Source organism: Protopterus annectens, chromosome 2.part0 (assembly GCF_019279795.1).
Source record: "Protopterus annectens isolate FY-2018-M chromosome 2.part0, PAN1.0, whole genome shotgun sequence".
NCBI lineage: Eukaryota > Metazoa > Chordata > Ceratodontiformes > Protopteridae > Protopterus > Protopterus annectens.
In genome coordinates, this window is record NC_056728.1 from 738425708 (window position 1) to 738439626 (window position 13919).

The 13919-nt window shown below is 37.9% G+C and overlaps 1 protein-coding gene across 1 annotated transcript in view; it reads right to left on the reverse strand.

The window, feature by feature from the left end:
* Positions 1–232: 232 nt before the first annotated feature.
* Positions 233–13919, reverse strand: part of LOC122793733 (melanopsin-B-like) — a 400101-nt gene continuing 386414 nt past the window's right edge. Inside the window, exon 9 of the mRNA XM_044061936.1 lies at positions 233–375. Within this exon, the coding sequence (XP_043917871.1) occupies positions 265–375 (111 nt within the window). The 3' untranslated portion in view covers positions 233–264. The remainder of the gene's footprint in view (positions 376–13919) is intronic.

A 13919-nucleotide genomic window follows, 5' to 3' on the forward strand; every position in this document is an offset into this window, starting at 1 on the left:
TTTTATATACAGGAGTCATTTCTTAAACAGTGGGTGCCTGAATAGGATGGTAACCCTAAAGGTGGCTGTGTGAGTGTTGTTTTTGACTTACCACCTGAGAAAATGCACTGAGTGCTGGTGCAGTGTTCACATTTCTTCCTACACAGAACTTCATAGCCATAAAGGTTTATATGTCTTACAGTACGTATAATCACTGTACAGAATAAGCATTTTTATGAATGAAATACCTCTGTTTTCCTCGACTCACTGCAGCAGAGCTCGGTTTTACTGTGAAACATGATTGTTCATTTTCTTGTTAAAGGTATCTTGAAAAAGAGCCATTTCCATGGCACGCAACTTAGTATCCAGTTTGACAAATTCTACATCTGTGCAGACCTATGCAGGAACAATGATAGTTATTTAAAACATTTATTAGGTTTTATAGAACCCACATGGATTGACTAATAAAACTTCAGATAACTAATAAATAGTCAAAATAAAGCATTTTCTATAACAATATCTGATCCCTCCTTTCCTTACCATACTTTTCTAAATAATCTATCTTGCCTGTACCTTCAGAGACAATGTGCAAGCACAGTTCCCTAATATTTTCTTCCTACAATACAAGATATTTTATTTGTTAGTCAAACCAGATCACCATGTATTCACTTGATCCAGATCACCATGTATTCACTTGATCCAGATCACCATGTATTCACCTGATCCAGATCACCATGTATTCACTTGATCCAGATCACCATGTATTCACCTGATCCAGATCACCATGCATCCACTTGATCCAGATCACCATGTATTCACTTGATCCAGATCACCATGTATTCACTTGACCCATTTTTCTTTTAAGTTGGACTAATGCTTTTATGTTGACTTCATCAGTTGTCTGAATTTCTATGAACTAGGCCTTTTAGTAGTTTTTTATGTAGGAAACTGTTTCATGGGTGGTTTTCTACTCTAATTTTGAGATACGTTTTAATCTTTTCTAAAGATTTTTAAGAGCATTTTAATAACATAACAAGGGTTACATTAGGATTTGTTAGGGCTATTACTTATTTTGTGAAGTAGTTTATTTTTAGTTACTTAGCTAGTGAGAATCAGGTCTGTTTTGCCCTGCTTTCTAACTGGCTAACTGTAGTCTGTTTTAGTTTAATCGTTTTCTTTCTAATGCGAATGCGTTTCATTTCTAGTGTTTGATGTAAGTGGGCAGGGATGTGCACATGTATTTTGAGTGTACAGTGTGTGATTCTTTAACTTTGAAACTACTAGAAATGTGGAATGTGTGCATGTGTGTGTGTGTGTGTGTGTGTGTGTGTGAGATTAATTTTATTTTACCTTGTTTCTTTATAATTCAGAGTAGATTTGGATTTGAAGGCAGGATTACGTTTATTTATTTATTGAAGGCATTGCTTTAGGTGGGTCTGGATGTTTTTGGGTTGTGCATGTGTCAGTGGTTACATGCATAGTGTGTGAACTTTTTACTTTTTTGGTTAGTAAATATGACAAATTTAAATGAATTTTATAAGCGCTGATGATGTTTCAGGAAAATGTATAATTTTATTAGCTACATGATTTATCATTCAAGTTATCTGAAGTCTATCACTGGGAAAATATATTTATCTTAACAGTATACACTGATAAGGGGGTTGTGATGAGTATGTTTCTCAGGCTTCAGTGGTAGCTATTTGTATTTATCACAACTCAGTACTGGTCTTCAAGCAAACATTGATCACCATACTGTGAATGCCAACCATTTAAGTACCATAATGAACCACAATAGCTCTGCTTCTTTTTAACTTACTAAATACCTGTTCTTGTTGGATGCAAGGCAGCTTATTTTGAGCATGGAAAAAAAAATAAAAATACTGTTCAGAACTTCTGTCTGCCTGAAATCTACTCCCTTCCACATACTTTTTCCAACAAACATCACACCACATAACCTGTTCCCTCCTTTAAATACCTCGGTTGTAACATTGTTACAGCCCTCTGTATCACTTCTTATACACAAATCATTAAAGTGAAAAGCAATCATACCCTCTTTACATGTAGAGAGAATGCACAATTCCTTGCCCCTAGAAAATTGGTCCTCCATTGGAAAAAAGGGTTTTCCATCAACAAGCACAATACAGCCCTTCCTTCTTTGTAACTCCTCCACGGTTCAGAGCTTCATATGTGTGTACTAGGCTAATGATCACTATGGTCTTTTTAAGCCTAGCTATGCATTCCAAATATGGTAAAAGTTCTGAAACCCCTGCTGTGTAAGCAGGGGCATGAGACATGAAACATTTAGAAGCAGGGACCTGGAGATGAACCATTTACAGGCTGCCTATGTCCATTGGACACATGGGTGCCAGACCAGGGATACATTTCCTGTTTCCCTTCCATTTGTCCAAGTTACACTTGAGTTGGGCTTAGCAGGAACTGTGATTCACATTATGTGGAGCCTGTATCAGAGAAGATGTAGTTTCTGGGATACATAACTGTCTCTCTAGCAGCTTCTATTTATAGCACAAGCAAGGTTTGTGTCTTTAGAATGGGTGATTCTGGTGCTGTTTGCTTCTTAGGTATTCAAGAGGTCCATCAGGGCAGGGCCTGATATTGCCTTGTATGCAAGGCATAGATTTCTCTTTGACAGCCTGCAGGAGACAGAATACAAAGACAGAGCTTAGAGGTGGCCTATTACTTATGCCCTTTTTTTAGTGAGGAACCTCTGTGAACTTCATAATTGTTGGCTATGCCTGGTTAGATACTTACAATAGCGGGCATAGATGCCATACCTTTGTTTATAGGTTTCACAACATAGAATGACTCCCTCACTGCTGTAGAAATGTAATGGTCAAAGGCTAGATTACTGTCCATGTGTGTTCACAAGTCCCTCACTGCTAGGCCAGTTCTTAGGTGTGTGTTGTCAAGATGATAGTTACCAGGGGTGGATGACTTCCAGAGGGATACTGTTATGCATTTCGTGGCATTTAGTTTTAGTCCATGGCTCTGACACAAGTTATTTCGCTGTGTCAGCCCTTTTTGGAGAACATTAGTGTCAGTGGGAGATTCTATGACTGCTCCTAATTTGCAATTGTCTGCAAGGTCCTTGACATTTGCCTTGACTTCAGAGAGGTAAATGCCCAAAAAGAGCAGTCTCAGGAATGACCCCTGATGGTCTTGACTTGTGACTGGCCACTTTGTAGAGGTAGACTTCCTAATTCTAACTTCCTGGATCCTGTCTGTGAGCCAGTTGGCTATCCACTGGGTGATCTAAGGGTTTGTACCTAACCTCTTGAGTTTGTCAGCAATACCCGAGTGGGGTATTGTGTCAAGTGCCTTTACCAGATCAAGGTAGGCAGTGTGAACCATTTTGCCCTCATCCATTGCTTTAGTTACTTTCTTAAAGAAATCCATCAAGGTGAGTGCGCATGACCTGCCATTGATGAAACCAAATTGTGCCGGGAGGTTTCCTATGCCAGTATTGATCATTTGCACTTATGGGTTTGTAGTTTCCGGGGTCTGTAGATGGCTCACCATTGTGCAGAGGCATGACTGTTGCTGTTCTTTATTCATCAGACACAAAGTCTGTTTGGAGGCAGTGGTTAAATAGCAGTTTCAGAGGTCTTGACTGGTCATGTTTCATGCTATTTAGAAGGATATTGTCTGGACCAATCAATGCAGTTTTCTTGGCCTTAGAGAGAGCATTGAGGACCTGTTCCCTAGTGATAGTAGGGGAGTTATATCACACGGTATTTTTTGAGGAGATGCTGAGGGGAGAGAAGGATAATGTTAGAGGTGAATTAGTCTGAATTTGTTTGCTGTATATTATGTTTCAGTGTAGATGGCTCTAGTAACAATAAGCTCTGCACACAATTGTGTATTGCCTTTGAGGTTGTGTACATAACTAATGAATGGCTTGTGACCCTTGATTCATCTGGTGGAACTGAAGCTTATCCTGCCAAAAACAAAACACAAAACTGAAAGATGCACATATATTAAGGTATAAAACTAAATATATGTGCGTCCTGCAATAGAGTGGTGCCCTTTCCAGAATTAATGTATGCATTTTGTGCCCAGAGAGTGGCAGGATAAGCTCCATTTCCACTGAACTGGATGACTCGGGGTGAGAGAATAAATGAATGTTGTTTGGAGTAAGCCCACTAGAAAAAGTATTTATTGGAGCTTTCAACAAACCCTTCTTTCCAATCCATTACTGATTATACATAGCATCGTGCACTTAGGACATCATTTTTCTGTACAACAGTTTTTTCAAGACAACTATAGAGATTACACTTTCCTTACAAAAACAGGGTTTTTAACAGAAAATTCTGGTTGTTACAATAATGGAATCCAAAGCAAATATATTCCGAAGTTGTCAAGATTAAATTTATAATCCTTAGTCCCTTCTTCTCTTGTATCCAAAGACTTAGACAAGCACAGTCCCATTTTTGGGATGTAGATTTGACAGTCAACTAAGTTAAGTCAGATTTTGTTACCTTCCACTGTAAAATGTTTTTATCTAAGATTGGGATACACTTTAGCAAAGGGTTTTCTTTGTGAATTTAGATATTTTTCAGGTTTTCTCCCCATCACTATATGTTACAGACTGCGGTGGTGGTGCTGTGGTAGCATTGTCGCCTCACAGTAAGACGTTGTCCTGTTAGATTCTCAGCTAGAGCGTCTTCTGTGTGGAGACATGCGTGAATGGGCGTACCTTTGTTGAAGGTTGTACGTCAGGGCCGGCAACTCGCCATGTAAAAATCTACTGCCAATCATTAGTGGACCGGAGTTTCGCTGTGGCGACCCCTGACTGGGAAAAAGCCGAAAGACACAACAACTATATGTTACGGTGCAAGCATACTTCTCTGTGAAGACATTTCAAAGGATACAGAGCCAAATGTCTTCTGCTAACCTGATAGCACAAGATACTGGTCTACATACCGGGAATGAGTCATTCCGAGTCAGAGATCCATGACACCTGGCCCCAGTACTGACCTTGTATCTCAACGGTGCATGTTATTGGTAGGTAGTGAATGAGTAAGGAGTTCACAGGGCTTTTTTGCTTTGCCATTTTTTTAGCTAAATATTAATGCCATTTGCAAATTACACTAGATAATTAGCACCTGTGGAAAGCCTTACCATTCAGGTACTCAAATTAACTACTCTCTGAACCTGCTATACATCATTTTAAAGGAAATACTGACTGTGGAACCATATCCAAAAAAAAAAAAAAAAAACTTCATAAACTTTCTGTGCTGAGGACTGTGCAGACACACTGAAAATACTGCAGTAATGTAATGTATAAACAAGCTTGGTATGCACATATTCCAAGGAACCAATACTTGTTTGCCACTAGAGCAAGTCAAGAGTTACATCTCTGTTTTAAATAGCATGCCCACCAAGGCATTTTCCCCATTAGTTACTCAGTTTAGAGCAATTTTTCAGATCACTTTCTCAACTTTATGCAAAACACTGGCATTATCTTTAGCATAGCTGTAAGGAGAACTGCTGTACTCATATCCTCCAATCGCTCTGATTCTAGGAGTTATAGTACATGCAAGTCAGAATATGTTATTGAGTTCTAATTGTTACCCCTCTTGGTCTGCACATCAGTGGCTATCCCTTCTTCTACAGGCATTTATCATTCCATTGCCTTCCTTTTAGAGATTATCTGGGCTGGAATCTAAAATATAACGAGCTACAATGTGGAGAGCTTCATCTGGCAAAGCTGTACAAAATGTATGCTCTCGCTTTCACCCCCAGTATGACAAAGATTTCCTGATGCTATGGTAATGTCAAAACTGTATGCAGCAATGTCAGGAAAAATACAGGGATTCAGTAACATTATATGTAAATACATTTCTTCACTTAATCCTGATAGAGTCTAATGGCTGTCAAACCTGTCATGTAACCAACTACAGTCCCAGAAAACAGCCAGTCCCTTAGCACCATGTGCATGACAGCCATGGATTGCATTTAGATTATCTATGTACTGATAGACTGACCTACAAAATATTGATCGCAGTACATCAAACATTTAAAACACTGAACCTTAAAAGACTGAAAGAGGCACAGACTGTCCACTTCTGATCAATTAACTCTACACCTAACTCCACACATAGTTTTATAGAATAGTAGTAATGTTGATAGAAGGGTTTTCTAATGTCAAGTTGAAGGTTGGTGTTAAGGGGAGAGTTATGGTTAGGGTTAACACTTAATAGTGGAGCTTGGCCTCTCCCACTCCACCTTAATAATACTTGTTAAACCCTAGCCCTGCCCTTGCCTCTAACCCCAGTCCTACACTTGACCATAGAAAATCCCTTCCCATAGCATTACCACCACACACACACACACACACACACACACACACACACACACACACACACACACACCATCTTGGACACAGAACACATATAAAACCTACTACATACAGAGTATGGATTAAAAGGATTCTATTATGGCAGCTAATGATACGTGAGAAGAGACTAAACAAAAGTTAATTCAAAAAATTGTGAAACTGTAAGCTCTGTTTTATAGATATGGATAGCAAGATACAGGCAGTGAAAATGTTTTTGATCCCTTTAGTTTTACGTCAGTCATATTTTTATCAAGCAGAGGAGAAGTTGTGGATACAAATTAACAAAGAGTTGAAGGATTTTATCTGGGAGGGAAGAGGAGAAGAGTCAAGTGGGATGCGCTGATCCTTCCAATAGAACAAGGTGGTTTGCGATTACCTGATTTGAAGGGGTATTTCAGAACTACACAGTTAAGGCTCCTATACATAGCACAAACAGAAAGCTGTAATTCAAAGAGGAAAGGGATAATCATGAAACAGGGGAAGCTCAAGAAACAAACTGGGAATTTGGATGCAAAGCCTTAAGGAGAATAACAGTAACCATACAGAATATTATATTCATAAAGTAGAAGAAAGTATTCTAAAAACTAAGCCAATATGGAGATAGAGAAAGGAGATTCTGATGACAGGGTTAACTGCAATTAGGGGTGCAAACAATAGGCAAGAGGGGGCTGGAATTTACTTGAGAAAACTGGCAAAGGAACCAAGTTATTGGTAACAAGTAATTAGAGAGGGAAAGGTAATACAATGGGTAGAGGCCAATAATTCATTTAGACTGCAGACTAGAGATTGCATTCCCTATCAAAGATTGATGTCAGAGTATACGCAAACAGAAAGGAATAGGGGGACTCTAAGGGAAAGACCAGCACTGGTACAGTTTTCAGTAGAATCTAGAACAGAAGCCGCTGTTAAAAAAGGAATAATTGTTAGGGTAAAATAAATAAAATATTGTATGAAACTATAGGACTCTATCAGAGGAGGTTAGAAAGGATTAGGAAGAGAGATTGGATAAGCAATTCACAAAGAAATAATTGGGGATATATGTATGGATCCCAAATGTGCAACAAAGTCTAGAAATTTAGGATCTTTGCTTGGAAGTGTCTGCATATGTATTTTTATATCCCAGACAACAAAGAATTTTTCCTCAGGTAGATTGAAAATGTTGGAGGTGTGATGGGGAAAAATATATAATTGGGAAATAAACTCTTCTTGGAAAAATATCTTCACATTTGGCCTGCTAAGAAGATACTTCCTTAACATGATCTTAGGTTGCTCTGAAAGCCTTCTGTGACACACAGGAGTTACAGAATATAACTTCCACATAGCTGCCATCAACATTTGATTGTGCAATGGAACCATACATATGGAGTTTGATTCTCACTACTTTTATCTGTTATTATACAAACGGCGACTAACCTTAAAGGTTCATGGTAATTTGCACTGCTGTCTTGTGTAATAACCAAACTCTACCACACCCGGATACATTCCACACTACAATTTTACAGATCAGAGCTATAATCACTGGATACCTAGGATTTAAGTCCACCTGAAACTTTTCAGTGCAACCTCACCAGCAGAAATTGACAGTTGAAAAGATTGTTTTGCGCACACACACACGCACACACACACACGCACACACACACACACACACACACACACACACACACACACACACACACACACACACACACACACACAAAATCAGTTTTATGATGGGGTAAATTGTTACTCCTCAGTACCACTTCCTTCTCAGATTTTAAGGTACACTGCCATTAGTTATTCAGAAGTAACAAAACAAGAATACATGCTGTTTTCACCGTAAAAGAAGCAGACTGAAAACATTCAAATGGTAGCAAATAACTGTAAGTAGTTACCATTTGATGGGTGGATGTCAAACCTTTAAAAAAGCCACTAAAATACATAAACCCTTATCAATAACTAAACCATCAGCCACAAACACTTAAGAATACATAATACAATTCTTAACTTGAAAGAAGTTAAAGTATTTCTTTTGGGAGAGATCAGAATGGAAGTTTGGTTGCAGGAATATCTGTCTGCACAAGTAAGGAGGTCTTGCTCCAACAAAGTAGCAAAGCTAGTGGCTCTACAAAGCACTTGCGAGTTATTAGAAGACAAAGTTATAAATGTGTACACAGATAGTCATGCTTTTTGTGTTGTACATGACTTTGGGCAACTTTGGAAACAGAGGATGTTCAACAAGAAGAAAATGAATTGATTTTAACATGGGAAGTTCTGTTTGTGCCAGGCCTCTGGACTTTAACAACAATTTTCCCGCAGGTTTAACAGCAATTTTTCCGGCTGGTATGTGGGCAACAAACAGTATATCTCGAGTATCTGCAATGATTTGAATATTATAAATTTGTCTGCTTTGATTATTAGTAAAGATATTGAAAATTTGTTGATTAAAGGGGCAAAATTGGTCCCAACCTCTTTCCCCAGTTTGGCAGACCTTCTTTTGGAAGTCGTCCATTTTTGCAGAAAATTGTATTTGATGGTATTTTTTTCACCAAGATGTTGCAAGATATTGATGTTGTTTCTGATAATGAGGATTCACTTTTGGAACTGTCTTTGTATGAAAATGAGTTGGTAGATATACTGTGATGATTATGATGTGGGTGATAATGATGTTGGTAATGGAGAATATATTGTTACTGGTTATGGCAAATGAAATGTACCTCATGTTCCATATGTCAACACTTTCATCCCTCCAAAAAATTCTGTAGCTATTAATACTTTTGAAAACATTTTGTATAAACAGAATGTGAATATTTTAAATTTGTTAAGAAGAACAAAGTTTATAATTTAAACAAAGGTGAATGGACAGCTCTTCAAAAGTTACATGAGGCAAATAAGTATTATTTCTTCACTCAAGCTGACAAGGGGTGTAATTGGGTCATTTTATCTAAGGCCAGGTATAATAAAATGGCTGAAGAATTGCTCAGTGATGATAATGTTTATCAGAAGGTATGGTAATCCTGTGGCCCATTATAATTCCCTCTTGCTAGAATTATTGGAGAGAGGCGAAAGATTGATTTTTTCCTGTTCTGATGTTAAAAAACTGTACTTAAAAAACCCCAAAGATTTTTTTATTATACGTAAGGTCCATAAAAGTTTGGAGAATGCGCTGGGAAGACCAATTGTGTCAGGAACACGAGCATTCTTACAGAATGTAGGTATATTTTTGTATGCCAGGTTAAAAGTTTTTTTACCAAGAATTTCATCACATATTAAGAATAACAATAAATTTTCAGATTTGGTTGGTGGAATGAAGTGGGACAATAATTTCTAGTGGGCCAGTTAGGGCCTTATATACTAGTATTAGTAATATTTGGAGTTTGGAAGCAGTAGGTAAAGTAATGGGTGAAGGCCCATGATAAAGTTTTTTGCTTCAGCCTTTGTAATTTTCCCTCACACACACAATTGTTTTAGATTTGAGAAACAAATGTTTTTTCAGAAAGAAGGTACAGATATGGGGGCATCTTATGCTCCCTCATATGATGTTATTTTCATGAGTTATTTTGAGAATATGTTTATTTACAACACCAGTTTTTACTCTTAGCATGTGGTGGTTTACAAACACTACACAGACAATTGTATTTTTGTATGTAAGGGTGACGTGGGTGAGTTTGAAGAGTTTATGGGAAGGTTGCACCAAAACACCTGTGGGTTAAAGTTTACATAAAACACACAATGCTATTCCTTGATGCTGAATTTTTTTATTGGAAGGGTACATTTTAAACTTTTTTCAAACACACTGCTGTAAACAATTTTATTTTTGCCAGTTGCATGCATCCCCCACATCATTTGAATTCTTTACCATATGGGTAATATAAACGTATTTTTAATAATTCGTTTGACAAGGTTAAATTGGATGAGGAATTTGATAAGGTTAGGAACAGGTTGATGAGCAGAGGGTATAATGAGCATGTGTTAAAAAGGGCAGAAATGAAGGTGAAAAGGGTCCCCATAGTGGCAGGTACTTGAATAAGGAGACATGAAGTTGATACTGGGGTTTGGCCAGGCAGGAATATGGAAGAAGATAGGAGAGGATGTTTTTGTTAATAGATTTTTTTTCCTTTTTCAAAGATTTTGAGGGAGTTAGTTATGAGATTTTGGCCCACTGTTAGTCAAGATGAGAGTTTGTATGGATTATTTCCTGGCAGGGTAACATTCTCATAAAGCAGGTTTTTGAATTTAAAGGAGCTTCTTAATATGAGAAAACCACAAGCTGACGGAGTTCAATTAGGGTGTTTTCCTTGCAGAAAATGTAAGTACTTGGGTCAAGAATTTAAATGGTAGCAGAATTAAATGATGGAAATGCAAAGCTTTGGGCAGCTTTAACTGTTGCTCATGTGGAGTGGTGTATACTATAGGTTGTGGGTGTACACCCACTAAGTCGTATGTTGGGCAAACTAAAAGGATGGTTAACAGATGTATAATGGGACATATGGGGGACATAAGGAATGTCAGACTGTAAAATCCTGTGGCCCAGCATTTCCATTCAGCACATGGTGGCTCTGATGCTAATTTTTTCAGTGTTTTGGCCAAACTTCATTGTATCCAGGGAGATGATTATGTACAAAAACTATTGCAAATGAAAACCAAGTTTATTATTAATTTTGGAACATTGCATCCAAGTGGTTTAAATTTAGAAATAAATCTTAATGTATGATACTTAAGTTTGTATTTTGAAACATATTTATTGTACATTTATTGTTGATGCAATTTCTATATCGTATTAAATACTGGGTAGGCACTTGACACTTTACCGGTGGGGATGAAGTGTTAATCAGTGTTCAATTTTTGTATAAAAAAGACTGCAAAATGGTGGGTATTTATTCCCTTGAAGGCAGTGGCCAAGGTACTAGGAAGCGCCAGTAAAGTTTTTTGCAGTTAGCTTTGGCTCCGTGTATTTATTTCATTTTATTTCCAGTTGTGAGGTTTTGTTTTTTATGAAGTTCTTTACCTCAGCAGGGGTTCATATTAAAAATTCTTCCTATGTCAATGCTCTTTTAGATGCTCTTCTGTTAACTAAAGAATTAGCATTAGTTGACTATAGTGCCCATCAAAAGGGAGTAGATATTGTTTCAAAGGAAAATAATTTGGCAGTTCAAGCTGCTAAGCAGTTTGTAGAAGGACTTTTTTGCAAAAGTACATGTGATGCTATTACATGAATCCAAAAGTGATGATGTGTTTGATTTTAAGAAAATATAAGGTTTCCAAGCCAAAGCATCACAGGGAGAAATTAAGAGATGGCTTAAGGAAGGATGCAGTAAATCTGCCGAGGGGCTATGGCAACATCCGGATGACCGAATGGTGGTGCCTGCCTCCTTGCTCCTTACCTGGTAAGGGCACATCATTTACCAGCCCATGCAGATAACACAGTATTATTTAATCAAATTACCTGAAGTTGGTATGCTCCTCATGTCTTCTCTTTGATTCTTCAGTATAATTGTGCAGTATGTTTAGAACACAATGTTAGCAAAATGCAAATATTAAAGCTATCTTTACCACCACCATGGGGACCTTTTGTTAACTGTATGATTTTATGCAGATGCCTAAGGTGCATAACTTACAGTATATATTGGTATTGGTTTTATTGTTCTCTGCATGGGTGAAAGCTTACTCATGCCAAAAAGCAGATTTTTGTAATAGTTATTAAAAAAAACGTATTTTTAAGTTATTCTTAGGTTTGGTGTACCTTGCACTACCAGTAGTGACCAGGAAACACATTTTAACAACTTACTAGTAAAAGAACAGTGTAAATTTTTTAACATTAGATTCTGTCTTCACTGCTCCAAACTGCCACTGTCATCTGGATTGGTAGAGAGGGTAAACATGACATTTAAGAATAAAATGGCAAAAATCTACTCTGAAACAAATCTCAGTTGGCCAGAGGCACTCCCCTTAGCATTAATGAGTATGAGGAGTACATTAAATACTGCAAGGAGACTGAGCCCCTATGAAATATTAATGGGGAGACCCATGGCCCTTCCAGCTACTTCCCCTATTCCCCCTGTGTCAAACGATGAATTAACTCTAACAGATGTTATATTGTCTTATTGCACAAGTTATTCATTTCTTGCAGCTTTACAACAGAACTGTACAAGAAGCCCTTCCTCAACCTTGTGACCAGCCTTATCACCAACTGTGGCCTGGTGATTGGGATTATATCCTTCTAAAGAAAGAGCTATTTGAGTCCAAAGTGGAAAGACCCTTTCCAAGTGTTGCTTACTACTGCAGTACACTGTGCTAGTTTACCAACCTGGATTCATTCATTGAATTGTAAAAAGACCTTTCGTGTTGAGACTCCAGACGAATCATCTTTGTCAGCAAAGAGAGATCAAAGGACAAACTATCTGCCCAAGTGAAGGATTAAAGAAAACTGACACAGATGGTAATCCATGATGAATCCAGTAGCAGCAGCTGTTTCTGTCTTGTTTCTGTTGCTGCTTCCTCTTGCAAACTGGTCAAGAGAAAATAGTTTCCTGTTGGTTCTTCAACAATATGCCATTCTAAGAAAGGGATTCCCATGATTCTGATCCCTGCATCTCAAGTGACAGTTCAAAATGGAACTTAGCGATTCTAGCTTATCTTGGTGTAATGTGACTGATTTTTCAAAGGTTGTGTCTCTTCAGCTTGCAATAACAAATTGTGGAGACACACGTTACGTTAGGAATGTGGCTGTACCAGTGGGAACCAGCAAATGTAATGACACTAGACATGAAATTGTGTTGAACTTTTTATGCCTAAAATGCTATGACTGGGTGTGTGTCATGGGCATGATAAAGAATCATTTAAATATTTCCTTTTTAAAGGCTGTGATTATAAAATACTTGCCGTCATCCGCATGCACAATGCCACTTATAAAAGTATCTGATAATGAAATTAAATGAGAGTCAAATCACTGTAGATGATGACTTCTATGACGCTAAGGCATATTTTATCAAATTAAGAAAAAATCAAATATAATTGTGTGTCATGTGATACTTTAAGTGTCAAATGGGGAAGACTGCTGTGGAAAAATATTATGTTTTGTGTTTATTCTTCACTTAGCGGAAACAACATAAATGTCTCCAACTTTCGGCCCATTGCCATCCATTCCCCATCTCAAAAATCCTCAAGAAATGTATCTACAGCCAGTTCCTTAGCTACCTACTTGACAACAACATACCTTCTACAACCCAGCATGGTTTTAGACCAGGGCACAGTACCGCAACAGCTCTTATGTCTTTCTGTGACACTGCCAATCGGGCCCGTGACACCAGAAACCTTGCTTCTCTCTATTTCTTCATCTGTCCAAAGCCTTTGATACTATTTTCCTTCTTAGAAAACTTTCCAACACGGTATCTCTCCCTCTACTCTACACTAGCTTTCCAACTACCTCTCAGACAGGCAACAAGCTACAAAAGGGCTAAATGCCTTCTCCCCTTTCCTTAACAGCGCCACGGGTGTTCCCCAAGGGTCCATCTTAGGCCCACTACTTTTCAACATTTTCATCAATGACTTCCACTCTAGTCTCACTCAAGGAGCAATCATCCAATACGAAGATGATTCTGCTATC